At 45.5% G+C, this 21,851-nt stretch overlaps 1 protein-coding gene across 2 annotated transcripts in view; it reads left to right on the top strand.

Annotated features, from left to right (window-relative positions):
- LOC146833084 (complement C3-like) overlaps window positions 1-21,851 on the top strand; it is a 595,871-nt gene that overhangs the window by 404,910 nt on the left and 169,110 nt on the right. For both annotated transcript variants that reach the window (XM_085600722.1, XM_085600721.1), the window contains one exon: window positions 11,677-11,752. In XM_085600722.1, coding sequence (XP_085456848.1) covers window positions 11,677-11,752 — 76 coding nt within the window. The remainder of the gene's footprint in view (window positions 1-11,676; window positions 11,753-21,851) is intronic.

The following is a 21,851-nucleotide window of genomic DNA, read 5'->3' as shown; positions in this document are numbered from 1 at the left end:
CTTTAGCTCCTCAACTTTGTACGAATACAAATCCTCAATGGAAAACTCCAATTCTGCCCTCTCACTTGTTGCCACCTGAGACATGATGCTCTTGAAGAGTTACTCAAAAATAGAATCAAAAATAATTCAGTATGTGGTTGTGTATTGGTCTGCACTCCTAGTGATGTACACCAATTACTGTGGGTCAAGTACAAATACAAGTTCAATCCTCACCGCTGACCACCAATGTTAGATCTGGGGGTCTCTAGTTGGCAGGGTAGGTTCCACTGTCCAAGTAGGGACCCTTGCTTCTAGTCAGGGAAAGGGGGATACACAGTTAAGATAACCCCTGCTCACCCTCTAGGTAGCTTGGCCTGAGCAGTCTAGGCTATCAAAGGCAATGTGTAAAGTATTTGTACCAACACTCACAGTAACACAGTGAAAACACCACAGATTTACTCCACACCAGTTTTAGAAAAATAATGTATCTTTACTAAAAACTTCACAAGACCAAATACTACAGACAAACCAACATATACTTCAAAAGGTTACTTTAAAGATAGTTCAAGAGTTTGCAGAAAGTACTCCAGGATGTCAAAATCAGTGTCCTGCACAGTGCGACTCTCAATGCACAAAATGCGACACTCTCGTGCCCAACAGTACCTGTAGTTGCGATAAGGTTCCCAAAAGCTATCACAAGGAAGATGGCAAAGGCGATGCGATGCTCCTGAGATCCTGGGGAGGCTTTGCAGCAGCCCTGCTTCACGCAGCAGGGGTGGATGCGCCGGCTCCGATCTGTAGTGGGAGGATGCGATACCTTTGGCTTTCGTTGCGTAGGTTTCTTGGGGGGAAGCTTCACGCACAGGTTCGATGCGACACTCTTCGATGTGGTGCGATGCGTGGCGCAGCGTTGCCTTCCGGCGTCGCAACTCTCGATGCGCCACGGAACGGGACTCTGCGTCGACGCACGCAGCGACTGGAGACTTTTCACGCACCGGCAGTGGTGCGGCCCGCAAACTGGTTCTGCGACGACCCTCGCAGCGTCAGGAATCTTCTCGCACCGGGACGATGCTCGACGCACTCGGCGATGCGGGGACCCTGCGTGTTGCGATGGTGCCGCGATGAAATTTTCCTCGCACTCTCGTCTTGCGACACGCAATCGGATGATGCGTTGGGTACCAGTCACTCTTGTTCACGCTTCTGCTTCCCAGCTCCCAAACACAGCAAAACGACCTCCTGAGGCCCCAAGACTGGGCAAGCACTCCAAGGCAGGTCAGAACTCTCTCAGCAGAGTTCCAGGGGAGCTGGTGGTGAAGTCCTTTTGTTCCTGGGACTTCTTAACAGGGAGACAGCTCTTCTCAGGCCCTTGGAGATCAGAATCAAAAGAAGGGGACACAGCAAAGTCCTTCCCCTCTCCTTGGCAGCAAAGCAAAACAGCAAGCAGGCAGTCTTCTCCTCTTCAGTCCTTTTCAGCTTTCTCCTTGGCAGAGGTTTCTTCTTAGTTCCAAAGTGATCCAAAGTTTTAGGTGTCTGGGGTCCTCTTCTTATACCCCTCCAAGTCTTTGTCTCTTGTGTTTCAGTGGGGGGATTCCCCTGCTCAAACCGGTTCCTGGGTGTGCTCTGCTCTGGAGCACCTGGTTCCTTTCAGAGTGAGGGGCAGGGTCGTTAGACGCTCAGCAGGAGGTGGAGCCTTCTTTGTGCCAGCAGAGGCAGAGTCCTCAGCCTGGCCAGCAGGGGGTGGAGCCAGCTTTGTGTTTGGCAGGGACAGCCCTATTCAAACCCAGGGACTACTCCTCCCACCCATCTAAAGCAGATCTCCCTATTCACCCTGCTGCTGACTCATCCAGGCTCCTGGAGCCACCTGGCCCATCACATGACACCCTTCAGCCAACCAGCACACAGGCACACAGGAAGGTTAAACAGGAGAATAGCTACTTTCTATAAAGTGCTATTCTCACACAGTGAATTTAAAAACCATCTTGCTAAAAAGATGTATAATTAAATTCTGAACACAGAGATACCAAACTTGGATTTTCTATCTTGTCCTTATGGGAAGATAGGCATGTAAACAGCCTTCCCCATTCTATCCTATGGGCAAGATAGCCTCTCAGCAGTGAAAAACGAAAATGGCTGTAATTCACTACCAGGGCATGTTACACACCTCAGTACATGCCCTACCTTTCAGATACACTGCACCCAGCCCAGGGGGGTACCTAGGGCCACCATAGGGATGCCTTACATGTACAGAAAGGGAAGGATAAGGCCTGGTCAGTGGGTGCACTGGCCAGGTCGACATGGCAGTCCTGGACTGCACATGGGCACTGCAAGCAGGCCTAAGACATCATTTTAGCGCTACTCCTGTGGGAGGCACAATCAGTGCTGCAGCCCACTAGTAGCATTTGAATCACCAGCCCTGGCACACGCAGTGCACTTTACTAGGGGCTAACAGGTGAAACAAATATACCAATCATGGATAACCAATCAATATCACAATTTATACAGAGAGCATATGCACTTTAGCACTGATCAGCAGTGGTAAAGTGCCCAGAGTCTTATTGCCAACAACCACGGGTCAGAAAAAATGAAGGAGGAAGAAGCAAAAAGTTTGGGGATAACCCTGCAAAAAGGGCCGTTTCCAACACAACCCCCTTCCAGCCTAAAGCCAGGGTAGACCAAGCGATACCTCGATGGGATTCCCTGCTTAGGGCGATAGAACACGGAAACTGGCCCAACCAGCAGGGCACTATTCCTGTTCTACGCCTTCCTGAACCCGGTTGGATCTCTCCATCCATACTCTCAGGGTCCACCAAGCCAACCCATGTGGAACCCTTCTCTTCACCTGTGGACACCACCTGTGCAGCACCTAGCCTTAACTTGCTCACAGATGTGTCCCAACAGACAGACAGCAAGCCGCAGTGACCAGTGACACTGGTCAGGGATGAGACCCAGGCCTTATGCCTCTCAGGGCCCTCAAACCCCTGTGGCATCAGAAGGTGGGGGGCAGTAGCCCCAGGTGCTGGGCACCCTTTGTCCACTTCCTTTCCTATCAGGTCGGGTCTGACAACCTGGCACTGACCGACCAGCCCCGGGCCTGTATCCGGTGGCTGGACAGGAGGCTGGGGTAGGCTTTTCCATACCCAGTCCTCCTCTTCCTTGGGGCTCTGTACCCTCCCACCTGGAGCGGTACCCCCTTCTAGAATAGTCAGGGCACCTGCAGCAGCTGTCCTGCACCATTCACCCACCAGTTCAGGGGTTCTATCCTGCAACTGGGATCCCAGGTCAGGGGGGACACCCCGGACCTGGCCCTCCAACCTAGGGTCTACACCCTCCAGGTGAACCAGGGTCAGAGGCGAGGACTCCCTCCCTCTGCACCCCCTTCCAGAGTGCTGCACCCTCCCCACTGGAGTGGTACCCCTGGAAGCCAAACCGGTCAGGACACTGGTTACAGATGTCCTTCCCTCCAGGTCAGGCAGATCCTGAACCTGGCCTCCCAACCCAGGGAATAAACCCTGCGGTTGCACACCTGCCTGGCATGCCAGGACTTCCGGGGACTCACACAGCATCTCCCCGAGGGTGACACATGACTCATGTGTCTCGTGACAGTCTGCCTGGCGCAGATCTCCCGGCCCCTGTCCACCTGACAGTGCGCGAAGATCCCCCAGGACAAAAGTGGTGTCACCATGGTCACTCCTAGGGGACTCAGCCCTTCTGGCTGGTCCCTGACCCACTGGTTCTCCCACTGGGGAACACATCCCCCTCTCACCCCTCAGTCTGGACTTCTGCACCCTCCCAACTGGAGCGGTACCGCCAGACACCAGAACCACTGGAGCTCTGTTTACAGAGGCTCCAGGTTCTCCTGACACTAGGAGATCCTCCTCAAATGGCCTACTAGCACTGTCTAGGCCCCCAACCTGGTGTTCCCTTAAGGAACCCGCCAGGCCCTGAGACGGGGTTTCGGGCACCTTGGGACCCACAGTCCCACACTCACCCCTTCTCCACTGAGACAGGACGTGAGCCCCTACACCCCTCCCACTACACTGGGACCTAACCGAGCTACACTGAACAGCTTCCACCTCACAGGTCTGGAAGATATCTGGGCCACTCCTTTTGGTATCACTCCCCAATGCCTCTCCAGACCTTTTAGCATCCAACCAAAGGTCTGCCTCCAGCGCAAGATCTCTGGAACCAGGGAACTCACACTCCACCGGGTGTTGGCATAGCTCTGGAAAACAGGGACTTAAAATATGCTCTCCAACAAATGAATCACACAGCCCCCCACAGTTGTTAACCAAGCTACAGTTTGCCTCACCCTCCAGTGCCTCACACAAGTACCCCACACCACTCTCCTGAGATTGGCAAGACGGTACCTGACTGTCTCTGTCACACAACTCACACTCTTCTGGGCGGTCTTCACACTCACACACTAAGGTTTCTACCATGGGGGAACCCCTCTCCCTGTACCTCTCATCTAGGGTCCGTAGAGTGTCCCTCCCACCACTAGGAATATGGTCCCCTGTGCCAGTTCCCCAATCCACTTCAGGGACACTGCACTCCACTGGAACTACATCATAAACCTGAACCCCCTGGTGTATGTCAACCCCCTCCTTCAAGTCAGGTGCCATATCTCTGGGTATTTGTACCTTTCTTTCAGCACTAGAAACTACAATCTTGCTGCCACCATCTGAGCTGGACTCCACCTCCAACTCAGCAAAGCTCACTTCTTGAGCTAACCATTCTCCTTCAGCTGAGACACTCATGGCCTCAAGCCTCTCGAGCTCCAAATCAAGCTCCCTCATCCTCAACTCATGAGCCAGAAGCAATTTCTTCTCCTCCAAGGCACGGGCATTCCTGCTCTCCTCCGCCGCCTTGTCTACTTCCGATTGCTTCATTTTCATTTTCATTATTTCCAATTCATGGTTTCTCACCCTTTGATTCTCCTCCAACTCCTCTGGAGTGAGACTCCTACTGGAATGGGAGCTGCCAGCCCTTGAGACTGGTCCGACCACGGGCAGATCTTGGGGAACAAAACCATCCTCTTCATTTGCATCATCTTCCTCTTGGGCCTCCCAACAGGCCTTCAAGAATCTTTGTAGCACATCCTTTCTAGATCCGCTTTTCACAGGGCAACCAAGGTCTTTGCAGAATTGCTTTAGCTCCTCAACTTTGTACGAATACAAATCCTCAATGGAAAACTCCAATTCTGCCCTCTCACTTGTTGCCACCTGAGACATGATGCTCTTGAAGAGTTACTCAAAAATAGAATCAAAAATAATTCAGTATGTGGTTGTGTATTGGTCTGCACTCCTAGTGATGTACACCAATTACTGTGGGTCAAGTACAAATACAAGTTCAATCCTCACCGCTGACCACCAATGTTAGATCTGGGGGTCTCTAGTTGGCAGGGTAGGTTCCACTGTCCAAGTAGGGACCCTTGCTTCTAGTCAGGGAAAGGGGGATACACAGTTAAGATAACCCCTGCTCACCCTCTAGGTAGCTTGGCCTGAGCAGTCTAGGCTATCAAAGGCAATGTGTAAAGTATTTGTACCAACACTCACAGTAACACAGTGAAAACACCACAGATTTACTCCACACCAGTTTTAGAAAAATAATGTATCTTTACTAAAAACTTCACAAGACCAAATACTACAGACAAACCAACATATACTTCAAAAGGTTACTTTAAAGATAGTTCAAGAGTTTGCAGAAAGTACTCCAGGATGTCAAAATCAGTGTCCTGCACAGTGCGACTCTCAATGCACAAAATGCGACACTCTCGTGCCCAACAGTACCTGTAGTTGCGATAAGGTTCCCAAAAGCTATCACAAGGAAGATGGCAAAGGCGATGCGACGCTCCTGAGATCCTGGGGAGGCTTTGCAGCAGCCCTGCTTCACGCAGCAGAGGTGGATGCGCCGGCTCCGATCTGTAGTGGGAGGATGCGATACCTTTGGCTTTCGTTGCGTAGGTTTCTTGGGGGGAAGCTTCACGCACAGGTTCGATGCGACACTCTTCGATGTGGTGCGATGCGTGGCGCAGCGTTGCCTTCCGGCGTCGCAACTCTCGATGCGCCACGGAACGGGACTCTGCGTCGACGCACGCAGCGACTGGAGACTTTTCACGCACCGGCAGTGGTGCGGCCCGCAAACTGGTTCTGCGACGACCCTCGCAGCGTCAGGAATCTTCTCGCACCGGGACGATGCTCGACGCACTCGGCGATGCGGGGACCCTGCGTGTTGCGATGGTGCCGCGATGAAATTTTCCTCGCACTCTCGTCTTGCGACACGCAATCGGATGATGCGTTGGGTACCAGTCACTCTTGTTCACGCTTCTGCTTCCCAGCTCCCAAACACAGCAAAACGACCTCCTGAGGCCCCAAGACTGGGCAAGCACTCCAAGGCAGGTCAGAACTCTCTCAGCAGAGTTCCAGGGGAGCTGGTGGTGAAGTCCTTTTGTTCCTGGGACTTCTTAACAGGGAGACAGCTCTTCTCAGGCCCTTGGAGATCAGAATCAAAAGAAGGGGACACAGCAAAGTCCTTCCCCTCTCCTTGGCAGCAAAGCAAAACAGCAAGCAGGCAGTCTTCTCCTCTTCAGTCCTTTTCAGCTTTCTCCTTGGCAGAGGTTTCTTCTTAGTTCCAAAGTGATCCAAAGTTTTAGGTGTCTGGGGTCCTCTTCTTATACCCCTCCAAGTCTTTGTCTCTTGTGTTTCAGTGGGGGGATTCCCCTGCTCAAACCGGTTCCTGGGTGTGCTCTGCTCTGGAGCACCTGGTTCCTTTCAGAGTGAGGGGCAGGGTCGTTAGACGCTCAGCAGGAGGTGGAGCCTTCTTTGTGCCAGCAGAGGCAGAGTCCTCAGCCTGGCCAGCAGGGGGTGGAGCCAGCTTTGTGTTTGGCAGGGACAGCCCTATTCAAACCCAGGGACTACTCCTCCCACCCATCTAAAGCAGATCTCCCTATTCACCCTGCTGCTGACTCATCCAGGCTCCTGGAGCCACCTGGCCCATCACATGACACCCTTCAGCCAACCAGCACACAGGCACACAGGAAGGTTAAACAGGAGAATAGCTACTTTCTATAAAGTGCTATTCTCACACAGTGAATTTAAAAACCATCTTGCTAAAAAGATGTATAATTAAATTCTGAACACAGAGATACCAAACTTGGATTTTCTATCTTGTCCTTATGGGAAGATAGGCATGTAAACAGCCTTCCCCATTCTATCCTATGGGCAAGATAGCCTCTCAGCAGTGAAAAACGAAAATGGCTGTAATTCACTACCAGGGCATGTTACACACCTCAGTACATGCCCTACCTTTCAGATACACTGCACCCAGCCCAGGGGGGTACCTAGGGCCACCATAGGGATGCCTTACATGTACAGAAAGGGAAGGATAAGGCCTGGTCAGTGGGTGCACTGGCCAGGTCGACATGGCAGTCCTGGACTGCACATGGGCACTGCAAGCAGGCCTAAGACATCATTTTAGCGCTACTCCTGTGGGAGGCACAATCAGTGCTGCAGCCCACTAGTAGCATTTGAATCACCAGCCCTGGCACACGCAGTGCACTTTACTAGGGGCTAACAGGTGAAACAAATATACCAATCAAGGATAACCAATCAATATCACAATTTATACAGAGAGCATATGCACTTTAGCACTGATCAGCAGTGGTAAAGTGCCCAGAGTCTTATTGCCAACAACCACGGGTCAGAAAAAATGAAGGAGGAAGAAGCAAAAAGTTTGGGGATAACCCTGCAAAAAGGGCCGTTTCCAACAATACCTCTTGGAAACGATTGCAGATCTCCATCCCAATACTGGCCCTGTCGATCAAGTATACCGGCTCCGGTGCGTTGGGGTCTAGTTTGATTCCTAACTCCTTTTGGTGTTTCCACCCTAGTAGGTTGGACCCATTCCTTGTGATGTAGACTTTTCCCACGGTCGATCTATCCTTAAAGTTAATGTTCATGAGTAGCATTCCAACCAGTGGTATAGGATCTTGATTATAACCCCCTGGTTTAACATCTGGAGGTAAGAGATTATACACTCTTGTCCCCGAATTGGCAAGAAACGTAGCCTCATTCACGAGTGTATATGGGGAACAGGAATCTGCGTAGACCTCATACTTAACATTGTCCAAAAATATATCGCACGTGGGGTAAGTATTGTTGTTGCATTCATTAAAGTTTGATACTTGGAATACTATATCCTCACTAGGGGTTTGTGGATCCAGATCCCCACCTATCATGTGGGTGACGCTGTTTTTTGCATTATGGCATACTTTAGAGAAGTGTCCCCTTTTCTTGCATTTGCTGCATACAACACCCCTTGCAGGACAGCTTACACTGTTGGCTAGATGGTTGGGATTTCCGCACCTGTAACACTTAGGTTTGTTCCCTGATGCAGTAACTTCCGGACTGGAAGGTGAAGGTTTGAATTTGTGGTCTTTAGTGGAGATTTTGTGTACACTATTGTCCACCATTTGTTTTCCCTCTACGGCTTCCTTCATTTCATTCATACAATACGCAGTATGCTCTATGCTCTTAGCAATATCAATAGCATGTTTTAAATCAGGGGCTTCTGCAAGGAGTCTTTCTTGGATCTTCTTGTTACAGGTACACCTTACTAGCTGATCTCTGATTAGTGACTCAGTTAACATACCAAACTCACATGTGGAGGCTAAACCTCTTAGAACTGCAATGTAATTTATCACTTTTTCATTTTTCCCTTGAATGCGCACAAAAAATTTGTGGCGTTCTAACACAATGTTAATTTTGTCACCAAATTGAGCTTCCAGTTTCAATAACGTTAACTGATACACATCATGTTGGACATCCCCCTCGCCCCCAGCTCCCACATTGGCATTTTCAACAATAGAATCAGGCAGGTCATCAAAAATGTCCCTCCCTTGCTTCCCCAGATTATGCAGTAGTACATGTTGTTTCCGCACTGCAGAAAACCTATCCCCCCCAATGGCAATGAGGTAAGATTCAAACAGGTTTACCCATTTTTTCCAAGGAATAACAGGATCCCCACTGTCATCAAGAAAGGGCGGGGGTTGGGACATTGCAAATGCGGACATGTTGAGGAAAATGGAAAAGGGGAAAATGGAGAAGAGAACAGAAAATAGATAAGGAGAGGAAGGTGAAGAGCGAGAAACAACCCAAAAATAAGGAATCTCCGGGGAATAAATGGCATACAATGCTTGTTGTAAGGTAACCCAAAAATGCCTGACACTGTACCGGGGGACGCAGAACTAAATGCACAGAACTTAATGAGCTGAGCCTGTCAGCGAAATTACGAACAGGCTGGAAACTGAAAGGAATCAGATTAGAGTGCCATATTTTAGTCCCCAGCAGGTGGAGCAGTTCCTGGGAAAACGGAGAGCAGTGTCTTGATACTGAACGGTCTCAGAGGAGTTCAGTCAGAGGAAAAGGGGCGGGAACACTCTTCTGAGAGGAAATCACGTCGTGGAGTGCTGACAGGATGCAGATCAGCAGGCAGAATTGCTACGACAAGCAGCACACCACTCGTGAGGAGAAACGAACGTCGTAGAAAGCTGACCGGGTGCAACCAGCAGGAAAAGTATAATGAAGAGAGTTCCCACTAGTTGATCCCCGAGGATCCCCTTCAAGGCAGCAACCCTCTGCGCAACTCACGCGGCCACCGATATCACCGGATGAGCGGCAGCACAGCTCGATATGTCCGGGAGCAGAGTATAGCGCTTGCAGACCCCCACCAGCAATGCGAAGCAACCATCGGTCACAGACTCACCGGCACGGAGTCACCTTCACGCATTGGACAAGGCGCAGGGCGAGAGTTCCAACCTGAATCAGCCGGGAACTCCTTGCGTAGATCAGCAGCCAGGGATCAGCGGGAGTTACGTGGAAATCCTCATCAGGAATGGTTACAGAAATTGAACCCGAAGACATCAACGCCAGCAAAAGTCAGTTGAGAGGCAGAAAGGCACTGGGGGAAGGATCCGGACCGTCCCCAGCACGGTAAGTCACTCGTCGCCAAATAAATGTTGTGAATAACTACCAGAACGAGCAGTAAGTTGAACAGGCGTTTATTCAACGGATCCTTCAGCCTCTAACTGACGCTATCGCCAACATTCTATAACGAGCTTCAGCCCCAACATTCTAAGGTTGGGCTGATCCACAGGCGAGGGAAAGGAGGGGGGGGGGAAAGGGAAAGGAACACAGGTACAGATTATAACACAATACTCATATACGAGCTGGAATATTCCATCGCTATTAAGTGAAATCTCCCCCAGACCCCGTTTGTGGAGGCCAGGACTTGGTCCTCACCAAGTGGGCAACTGCCGAGGCCACGGCCTTGCATCGTGCGTAGGTCAGAACGTTTTAAGGCACCAACCTAAATGTAAATTGATACTTGTATAGCACACTACTCACCCGCAAGGGTCTCAAGGCGCTTGTACGAATACCGCTGTGGAACCCATCCTGGCTTTCCCTGTGAGGCGTCCACTCCTGGGCACCCCCAAGGTGGAGGCCAGGCATCCTTAGCATTGTGGGGGCCATTGTGGAGATTAAGCAAGCTATTGCCCAGAGTTGCAGAGTGGGACTCCATGATTGGAATAGGCACCGAGGCGAGAATTATCAGGTCCGTGGAATTTTTTAGCCCAAGACCCACCGAGGTGGGGAATTAAACCCTGGTCCCGGGCTAGACCTCTGCATCAGGGTCTGCCGCTCTAATCATTGAGCCACAACCTATAGCACACACTTTGGACAAGCCTCTCTCTGGACTTACTGATCCACTGGACTGAGACGACTCAAAGACTGTGACCACTGGCCCAGCCCAGCGTAACATTTTCCCCCACGGGAAAAGGGTCCCTCACTGTCTGCAAGTTCAGACTCATCGGACACCGTTCAGGACCCATCACTGGGTACCAGGGCTAGTCACTACGCTATTGACATCCACTGTAGTTCCCTGCACCAGTCTCTAAGCTCTACCGATAGGCTGATGCGGCCTTCCCTCTAGTCTCTATCCCTCCCCAGGCCTGAGTCATCCCCAGTTCTTGCAGTTTGTTCGATATGTGGACAAACTTCTCTCATAATTACTTAAATTTGCTGCCAAGATCACCACTACTGTATAAGGAACGGAGTTATGTTTCTGCGCCGCTTTTATTCCACCCTATACCTGTAAGTCTCTGTAACCTGAAAAACTAATAAAAACGTTTTTTTTTTTAAACAAACAGCTGAAATATGCAAAGCGTCATTGCTAAAGGTGAGCCTATGCCTTCCCCTTGGCAAAGCCCAAGCTACATCCATGAACATTCAGAGAACTATGCAGGATTTCGGATTACATGAATAAGTATTAAAAAAAAACATGATGCACCACAAGATGCAGAGGTGCGCATGCGCTGCAGCCCTTTAACAGGATTGACATCCGGTGCTACTGCTGGCCAGCAAGAAAAACTCTGCAGCAGTCGCTGCATTCACAAAAATGGCAAGGAGGCTCCGACTGGCAAAATCAAATAGTGCGTTACGAATGATTTGAGCAGGCTCATAGGTCAAATATTGTAGAATAGCACATCTAGTTAAAAGCAGCGTGCAGTCAGTGACAATTACTGTATGTTGAGATCGCCTCATTGTATCAATACCTCACTCACTCATTTATAATGTATGGAGCGAGCTTACATCTGTGCACGACTATTTCTAAAAAATATTAATTTGTGGTTGTTTCAAGGTTACACTCAGCAGCTGGCCTACCGGAAGGGGGACAATTCCTATGCGGCCTTTGTGAACAGGCCATCGAGCACATGGTAAGAATATCCTTTATGATCGGTCCATCTGAGTTCTCTGTAATTTGCAAAAGATCCCTCCTAACTCTAAGGTCTTGAAACTAGAATAATTTGGTTCAACGTTTGCGGACAGAGATGATCTGATTAGTGTATTGTCAAAAGAGTCTGGAGAGTGCTAGGCCAAGAAGGGAGAAGGAGAAGAAGCAAAGACACTAGAGGAAAACAAATAAGAGGATTGTGGAAGAGGAAGAGATGTGGCCACAGGGGGAAGAAAGGGCCAAAAGATTGAAAATGTGTTTGAAGGAGGCAGGGGTGCTGCATTTAAAGAAGAAACATGCAGAAGAAGGGGCAGAACACAACTAAGGGGCCAATTCCGATCCAGGTCGGAAAGCACTCCGACCGAGTCGTATCCGGAGTGCTTTCCGACCGAGCCGGACCCCTATAGTCCGACCGAGTGAGTACGATGAGCTCGTATGCTGTCGGACTCGGTTTGGTCGGACTCCCATAGAAGTCAATGGGAACCAGTTGTACGACGCGTACATGCGCTCCCATTGACTGAATGGGTACGTCTCGAACAAGTGCGCCCCCTACAGTGGGTACGCGTCGGTGCCATCTGCACCGTACATGCCTGTGTTGGGGAGACCCATAGGTCTCCCCCTGTGTCCGAGTCGTAGGGCTGTGGGTGTCAGGGGTCCGAAGCGGACCCCCGAAGTCCGACTTCGGGAGCTTTTGCGAGCCGGACACTCCAGCTCGCACAGGCTGTCCGACCAGTGCATCGTACTGGCTCGGTTGTAGATCACATCCATTGCACGCCACGGTTAGCTTCCGACCGAGACGTACAGAGCGGTTCGGACCCGGAAACGACTCGGTCGGGGAATCTCACGTAGCTCGCATCGTACTTGCTCGCTCGTACAGCTGTACGAGTCGGCCGGAAAACACACGTACAGCTCGTAGTTTTTCCGGCCGGATCGCGTTCGGTGCCCTTCTGACCCGGATCGGAATCGGCCCCTAAATATGAAACAAGTGAGAGGTAGGAAGGCATTTGTTTGAAGGGATAGAAGATGAGAAGGGATTAAAGTTAGGGGGAGGGAGATCAATTACATGGACAAGAATGGAAATGAAGATGTCGCCAGCAAGAGAAAGGGGCAAGAGATGTATTAAATAATGGGAGAGCTGAAGGGGGGCTATTGCTTGAATAAAAGAGAAGATTAACTAATGAATTCTCTACCCTCTGAATGTCATTGAGTCACATTTATTTGAAATATTCCTCAACCTCTTGCTGGAAAACTAAGTACATTCATGCAATACTTGTATCCAAACATGCTTAAGTTGCCCCTCGACCCCCACTATTTGGACTGCTATGCTTCAGAGCCTTTCACATTTTCATACCTTGGTGACAGCAGACTGAAGAATAGCTAACAGCCTCACCAGAGATTAAAGTGGGGTGTGTGTCACTGTATGAAAAATACCAATGCTGGAGAATTTCAGTTACAAGTAAATCCCTTTTTTTTTACAGTACTGGATTTTACATATAGAGGTATGATGTCAAAACACAATTTACTTGCGAATATCTGAACTGCTGTATTTTATTAATGGATCTAGTAAATTCCAGCATACGTGCTCACTATTTACCTGATTGGTTACCCACTGTAGTTGTATTCTAGTTATATCTGCACCAAGGGTCAGTGTAACTACTGGATCAGCGGCAAAACCACTCTTCTGCCTTCCCCATGTTTCAGCAACAAGGTTAGAGTGTCATTTTTCAGCAGCTCACTTGAACCCTGCTTTCAAAGTGTTTACTCTCTCAGGGTCAGTGCTCTATACAGGAGAAACAGCCATGTCAATAATTCCGTCCCATTAAGTATAATGTGGCAACCCTGTGTCCCTCAGAACCTGGTTATAGTTGAGAGGTACTACAATGTGTCTGTTGCGTCATTCTAGAGCTTAGTTCAAATGATAATATTTCAACGTCAATCACAGTAATGATTCAAAAATCGAAGGATAAGTCACAGGCACACCACATACAAAGTATACTTAATATGTATCACATTTATACACCACCAGAATGTGTCAGGTTTTATATGGCTGCTACATAAATAAATTAAAGGACAAACTACATCAATCAAAGGACTAACATAACATAAAATGTGGCAATGGTCAGTACCTATTCACAGAACTTACAATTACAAAAATAGAAATACAAATAGTATTACAAAAATATAAAGACAAAAATGTTGGAATTCTGTCCTACGCCTAATAAATGTAGTTCGACTTCCACCCTATATTCATTAGCACTGACTTAGAAGGTGAAGTGACTGGAGTCGTGAAATAACTGTGCGTCGATGTTTTGACCCAGGATGTATGTGTAATTATGGGAACATCACAGTGGGTCTTCCTCGGGACTGGCATAAAACCATGTACGTTGCCTAAGTAAAGAAGAGGGGCAAGTGTGAGTAAGTATGGTGTGTTTAAACAAGGGACATAATTGTGAATGGGGTGGTCTGATAGATTAAGAGGATATTTAATCATGTAGGACCCCCCCAACCCCGGAGAACCCAAACCTGACTACGGATCTCACTGAATAATTGTTTACGTACTCCATCCAGAGCAGGAGGAGTATTTTTCCACCTTGGTGAGTTGTCCTATCAGGCCAACCCATTCCAACCTCCAACTGTCTCTAATCCGGCCTGAGTACAAAACCTGCCATCCAACTGTTCTCTTTCGGGATGTGTATTTAGAAGTGAGTGCAGGTTCAGCTCCGTGGAATAAGGCACTTGCACTCCTAGGCATTTCACATATCGCTCACAACTGTCATGATTGTATTTATATAACGCTTACTACCCCTGGTGAGGCATTAAAGCACTTTTTGCAGAGTAGCACGCTACTCTGGAACCAAAGGTGGTTAGTAGAGGGAAATATAAGTTGTCATTGGGAATGGTGGACATGTGAACCTGTTAGTAGGATGAATAGAATAAAGACTATAGAGAGGAGGGAAGAGTTTCAAAAGGATTATTTGGGAGTTCATAGTAGTAAAAGAGGTTTGGGATGGGTCAGATTCGCAGTAGGAGATATATTAAAAGAGGAATAGGATGCGTCATAGAGTAATGGTTTGGGGAGAATAGTTAATATTGGTTTTCTGTGTAGTGGGAGGGAAATATAAAAATGTAGATATATAGCCACAGATAAAAGGTATACATGCATAGAGATCTTACCAAGATATGCATATGCAAAATAATCAGGCAATATTAAATTGTACTGGATGAAGTTCCATATGTGCATGGATAAACATTTACCAACTTAGGTTTTCCATTTTTGCTTTAAAATATATATTTTTCTTTTTTTATAATTCTTTTTCAATTTTAATGCAATTTTCCAAATTTATATTTGTACCCCAATATTTCAACAGTCAAGCGCTTATAAATACAATTACTATAATAATATTTACACATTCTGACAGATGTGTTATCACAGGGAAATAAACCCATAAGCATTCACTCAGCACCTTAACATTTTTTTAGTGTATTGATCTACTCATATATGGATATAATGTTAACGTTATATCCATATACATACATACATACATATATACACACACACATATATATACATACACACACGCACACACACACACACACACATATATATATATATATATACACACACACTCACATATATATATATATATACATACTTAGTTTTGATTTGTTTATGTATTTTTGAATGTGTTTATTTAGTTTTCATTCCTCTAGTAGGTTTAAATATATATATACTTATACATATCTATATATATTATATTACCTACTGGCGGTCGCCAGTAGGTAGTTATAGTTAGGACCACGTTTCCATAGGAAAACCTCAACATTCTATTTTGAATAACTTTGGCGCCGGTCGACGAATCCTCGCGAATTTCTCAAAATAGGTGGGGCGCTACGCTCCGCTCCTACCCTGAAAGTCTCGGGGAGATCCGTCAAGCGGGGGCTGAGATAAAAGGGGGGTCCCAAAACGCGTTTTTCCCATGCATTTTTCCATAGGACCTTTAGAACGAGCTACAGCCCGAACGGCTGAACAGAATTACTCAAAATTTGGCAGAGAGGTAGTCCCTAGGTCAAGGAAGTGCCTTTTGTAGGTTTGGTGTAAATCTGTTCAGTAGATTCTGAGAAAATAGCCTTTAAATCAATATATATATCTGAGCCCGCTTACGGTACGCTTACCGTACGCTTACGGTAAGCGTACGGTGGCGTGCGCGAGCGCGATTCTGATTGGCTCTTAGATCTTAGTAAACATTCGAATCGGCCGAAACCAGGAAGCGGCGGCCGCCATTTTCTGTGTTTCACTCTGAAAAAAAAAGAGTGAAAACAAGAAAAGGGGGCAATGAGGAGAGTTACAGACCCCCCTACATTTGTGAGGGGGTCAAAGAAGGACTGTAAAGTACAAAACAAACATTTATTGATTTTTAAAAAAAATCACGGGGTACGCGTACGGTAAGCTTACGGTAAGCGTACGGAAGAAACATGGCGTGCGCGAAGGAGATTCTGATTGGCCCATAGATCTTAGTAAACATTCGAATCGGCCGAAACCAGGAAGCGGCGGCCGCCATTTTGTGTGTTTCACTCAGAAAAAAAACAGAGAAAACAAGGAAAGGGGGCAATGAGGAGAGTTACAGACCCCCTAACATTTGTAAGGGGGTCAAAGAAGGACAGAAAAGTACAAAAAAAACATTTATTGATTTTAAAAAAAATCACGGGGTACGCGTACCGTAAGCTTACGGTAAGCGTACGGTAAAAAAAAATAAAAAAAATAAATGAAAAGCAGATTTAAGAGTTTAGAAATTAGGGAGCTCTAAAAAGAGCTGTTGTGTTTATGAAGTCATTTTTTTAGTGGTACCTACAAGTAAGTACCGATGCAGAGTCTAAGGTTCAAGAGGAAGACTCTGTTCCCTTCATCATTGAAGTGCACACCATCTCCTCTATAAATGTCTTGCATGTCATAACGCAAGTTGTTGTGGTAAATGGCACCCATACCATAGTCACGGAGGAAAGCAGAAACAGATTTGTTGACGTGCTTTCTTGCTTTGTCATCGCACCGCGTGCCCACCGTGCGTGCACGGCACTAACTGCGTAAAGTGGGCGCGCGGTGCGCGAAGCGCACCGCGTGCTCACTGTGCGCGCACGGTGCGCGAAGCGCACCGTGCGCGCACGGAACGAACTGCGTTAAGTGGGCGCGCACGCCACGAATGGCGTAAAGTAACTTAGCATTTAAAAAACCGTACAAATTCACTGAAAAAACCATAGGTTTCACACACGTTATAGTTAGGAATTAGCATTTAAAAAACCTTGCAAATTCACTGAAAAAACCATAGGTTTCACACATGTTATAGTTAGCGGAAATTTTACTGATAAAAAACCAATGAAATTCCCCCGTTATAGTTAGTGCAGGCAACTATAACTCACGCGACCGCAATCTTCTGCTGATAACATATGTGTCTTTATGAAAAAAAAATATTTGTAATATATGTATAGCTAAAAATGTATGGAAGAAGACATGGGCAAATAAGTGTCTAAATACAGTATTAGCATCAGCAGAGGATTGCGGTCGCGTGAGTTATAGTTGCCTGCACTAACTATAACGGGGGAATTTCATTGGTTTTTTATCAGTAAAATTTCCGCTAACTATAACATGTGTGAAACCTATGGTTTTTTCAGTGAATCTATAGATACATACCCATATTATTCTAGTGTGTTTGTTTATTTCCCATTAATGTGTATTTTATTTTATCAATAAACTATTTATGTCATATCTATTAATTATATTCTTAAGTAATACGTGTATTAAAAAGTTAACATTTGTATATCCTTTTTATCTAATCTTGTTTACATGTTGTGATATATGTAATCATATTAAATATAAACTCATGAGCAAGTAGTCAAATACTTATATGTTATTTATGTATTGACCCATATACATGGTAAGCATAAATATAAGGATGTATTTATTTTAAGTAAACTATACATTTGCTAAGCATAAATTTAAGAAAGTGTGTGTGTGTGTGTATATATATATACATATATATATATTCATTAGTAATATAAGCATTTGCACAAAGAAATTGACATAGCTGAATACATACATATAATCAAAGTAAACATGTTTACAAACACACATATTTACCCTGTTGGTATATTGTGTATACTATTGCTGTACATTTGTATTTTGAAAATGGTGGCCATGTAGGGAAGAGCCAGCTGTTGAGTAATCTACAGAAGGTAAGAAGGTTATCTGTGGATCTTCTGTTTTGGAGTAATGAATTCTATAGTTTGGCTGCTTGAACAGAGAAAGAAGTTCACCCAAGTTTTCTTTTCTTGTATGCCGTGCTCTCCATGCCACTGGACTAAATCTATCCTGGCTGAAGAGGGGTGAAACCCTGAAACCTGTCCTAGGATGCTTGTTTCCAGTCCAGGGAGGACCTGGCCTGGCATTTCGGGCTGGACTGTTCCCATTGGGCACAGGGTCAAGACTGATTTGCATATGGCTGGGTCCAAACTGGAATGGCATGGTGATCAAAAAAACAATGGATTTAGACCCAGATCTATGTACTGGGGTGAATGTATGATATTATTCTGCATTCTGTCCATCAATAGTTCTTTTTACATTTGAGATTTTGAGATGAGGCACCAAATAATCATGGGTGCGGTTTTAGGGTGATGTGAAGGCAGCATAATCTTGTCCCATTAGAGATCTACTGGAGTTTAGCGCACTAAGCATAGTCTAATCTCTATGCTCTCATCTTCTCCAGCTACCCCTATCCAGGGCATGAGCCATTGCAACTCTGCTGCCATATGATAACTTTAATTATTCTGTTCCCCCATGCTTTCAGAATCTAAAATACGCTTAGCTATTCCCAATGCCAATCTGTGTCTTCCTGCACACCATATCAGTGTCCCCAGCAATGCGCACAGTCCTCTAAAGTATCCTGCGGGGATCCTCAACTGAAGGTCTTCAAAATAATAGAGCAAAAATGAAAGCAAAAATATATTGGCTATTGATATCCTTCCCCCATGGGGTAAAGAGGAGACAAGTCCAAAAAGGCACCGATCACCCACACACATGACATCAATATCCTCTCCTATGCAGAGGACATGCAACTCATACTCTCTTTCAGATAAGATCACCAACAGAAATAACAAGTTTACTGCTGCATGACCGAAGTCACTAACTGCATGAAAGCCAACTGTCTCAAGCTTATCACTGACAATACAGCAGTAGTGATCTTAGGTGAAGGCATCACCATGGGACTCCGTCTTGTGGCTGGCTGCACTCGGACCCACACCTACACCCAGCATCCATGCCAGGAATTTCGGAACAATCATCAACAGCAAACTGGACTTGACCACACAAGTTAACACTCTCACCCAGCCTGCTTCCACACCCTGAAGATGTTGAGGAAAATCTTCAAATGGCTCCCAAGCAAGACTAGAAAAACTATCCCTCATACACTAGTAACCAGCAAGGTGGGATAACGCCGCAGCCAGGCTCATCCCAAAGACCCCGCACAGAACTTACAACACATCATAACTCAGAGAGCTCCAGTGGCTCTGGATGGTAAACAACCTTAACAACGTGGAGTTTACACCGCGATACAATCACAATGCGGTCACTACAATGACCGCCTTGTTACAACGCAGTGCCATTACTACGCAAGTTGTTACAACGACTTGCGCTAGATAGCACACTAGACTAAGGAATAGTATGATTTACTATTCCAACACCTTCCCTACTGTTGCACACACTGGAGTTGGAATAGTAAACCATACTATTCCTAAGTCCAGCGCCCCATCTAGCGCAAGTCGTTGTAGCGACTTGCGTTGTAGTGGCACTGCGTTGAAGCAGCGCGGTCGTTAATACAAAAGCGTTGTGATCGTATCGCGGTGTAAAATCCACGTTGTTAAGTACTATATTTGCTCTGGATACACAAAACACTTATTTCAAACTCCTCACACACACATTCAAGGCACTACACAACTTAGGCCCCACCTACCTGACCAGTCACATTTCATTCCACCAACCACCCAGACAGCTCTGTTCCACAGGACTCCTACTTACATTCATCCCACACATACACAGAAACAGATCAGGAGGACACAGGTTCTTTTACATCACCTTTCGAACACAGAATGTCCTCCCTCTCCACATCAGTGCCTCCTCTTCTTTTCTTGAATTCTGCAAGAAGCTAAACACCTGGATTTTCAATTAACTTAGTCACACAACCTTGTTCAGTGCCAGGATATAGTTCGCTGATGATAGTGCACTTTACAAATACACATAATGCCAACTAACGGGGTCAACCCAATAACCCTACGAACCAGGGTAGTTATATGCAATCAAATGATTATGGTTCTCTCGGGGAAGCATTGAACTCAAAAAGTGATGCTATGTAAATGAAATAAGAAACATACAAACTATGAAATATTGAAGTGATCCTACCACCAAACCACACCCCAAAACACATACACCCAAAAATTAATACAAAGGTAATCCCTTGTACAGTAATGGCAAACACAGGAGAATTTGTACATTTACAAAATATTCATTTTAAATAACAAAAAGAAATTTAAACAAACGTAATTAGGTGCAACACAAAGAAGACTGATATAAACAATAGAGAGTAATAGGCTGCCATTGTTTAAGCAAAAGACAAGGGATTATTTCAACTGAAAACAAATCAAATTTGGATACAAAACGAGATAAAAGTTAAAACAATTCCAGCAGTCCATATCATATAAGTAAAGGCTGACGTTTCAGCCCAAAGGTAAACTTGACTAGAGCCATCATCAGGACAAAGTGTTGCCGAAAAAGGAAGATATTTGGTTTAAATTATAACCAAAACAAGAAAAAGAAAGAAAGGAAAAGAAAATAATTGAAAACTTTTTAATACGCTAGAAGGAGAGCATGTGGGTGAAAGCAAGACAATATTATAAGAATACCGTTATCAAGTGTATACGCTTAACTAAAAGATTGGATAAATAAGTAGAAAATAGATTGAATCGACCAAAGATGCAGGCCACAAAGTCGTCCAAGAAGTAGTGTAAATTTTATTAGTCACAAAAGAGCATAAATTTACACCAAGCGCACAAAAACCAGGGAAGACAAAAATTGAACTTACTCAAATCAAACTTAGATCAAATTCGAAATCGATACTGGGATGAATCCCACAGAAGAAAGGTGAACCAAGGAATCAATCATGCTTAGGCACACTTAAATAATTATAAATATATTAAATTAGAACTTGCAAAAACAAATAAGTACAACAACTGTGCATTAATGCAAACTCTGCAACTTGCTGCAAAACATATTAAAAGGACAAAGAGAAAAGGGTCCAACATTTGTAGGGACCATCTGGCATTCAAATAGCCAGCATCATACAGGATGATATGCTTCCAGCCAGAAAGGGGCAGAAAGGACAAAGCCCTCATATATATTTGAATTCCCTAATAAAGAAATTATTAACTAAACTGAAACAGTTGGCAGAGGTCTGTTAAGCCATATCAACAAAAAAAGGGGAGTTAAGATTCACATAATATCGGCGTGAGCAGTAACTTACTCTAACAAGCCGCAAAACGTGTGCTCCGATTAGTCGAGTGAAACAACAAAGCGTTGGAGTATGAGCCAAAACAGCGTGCACTTGAGCCAAGGTGTTTACATGTAGATGGGCATAAATGAATGAAAGAGGATCGCACAATAAGCAAAATGGTGCGCACAATGCACGTGTTATGCGTGACATGGCTAGGGGTAATGTATGGGAAGGTAATTAATTTTTATGAGTTTTAATTTGTTTTTCAATTATTAATATGTTTTTCATTGGTGATTGATTATGTTAATTATGGAAGTGCATTTTATTAAAATGTAGGTGTTATAAGATTGGAAATAAAAAAGTGTATGTAATTAATGTTTTTGTTTCTAAATAATTTCTAATTAAAAATATTTATTTGTTTGAAAAGTATGTTTTATTTTATTTATTATAATATTTGTAGGTATTTGTCATGTGTTTAACATTATATTATGTTTTTAAATGGAATATTAAATATATTGGTATTTTAATTTTTAACATATTTATATTTGTTTT

Source organism: Triturus cristatus, chromosome 4_2 (assembly GCF_964204655.1).
Source record: "Triturus cristatus chromosome 4_2, aTriCri1.1, whole genome shotgun sequence".
Classification (NCBI taxonomy): domain Eukaryota; kingdom Metazoa; phylum Chordata; class Amphibia; order Caudata; family Salamandridae; genus Triturus; species Triturus cristatus.
Note: the sequence above shows the minus strand (reverse complement) of the source record. Positions and strands in the feature narration are given on the sequence as shown.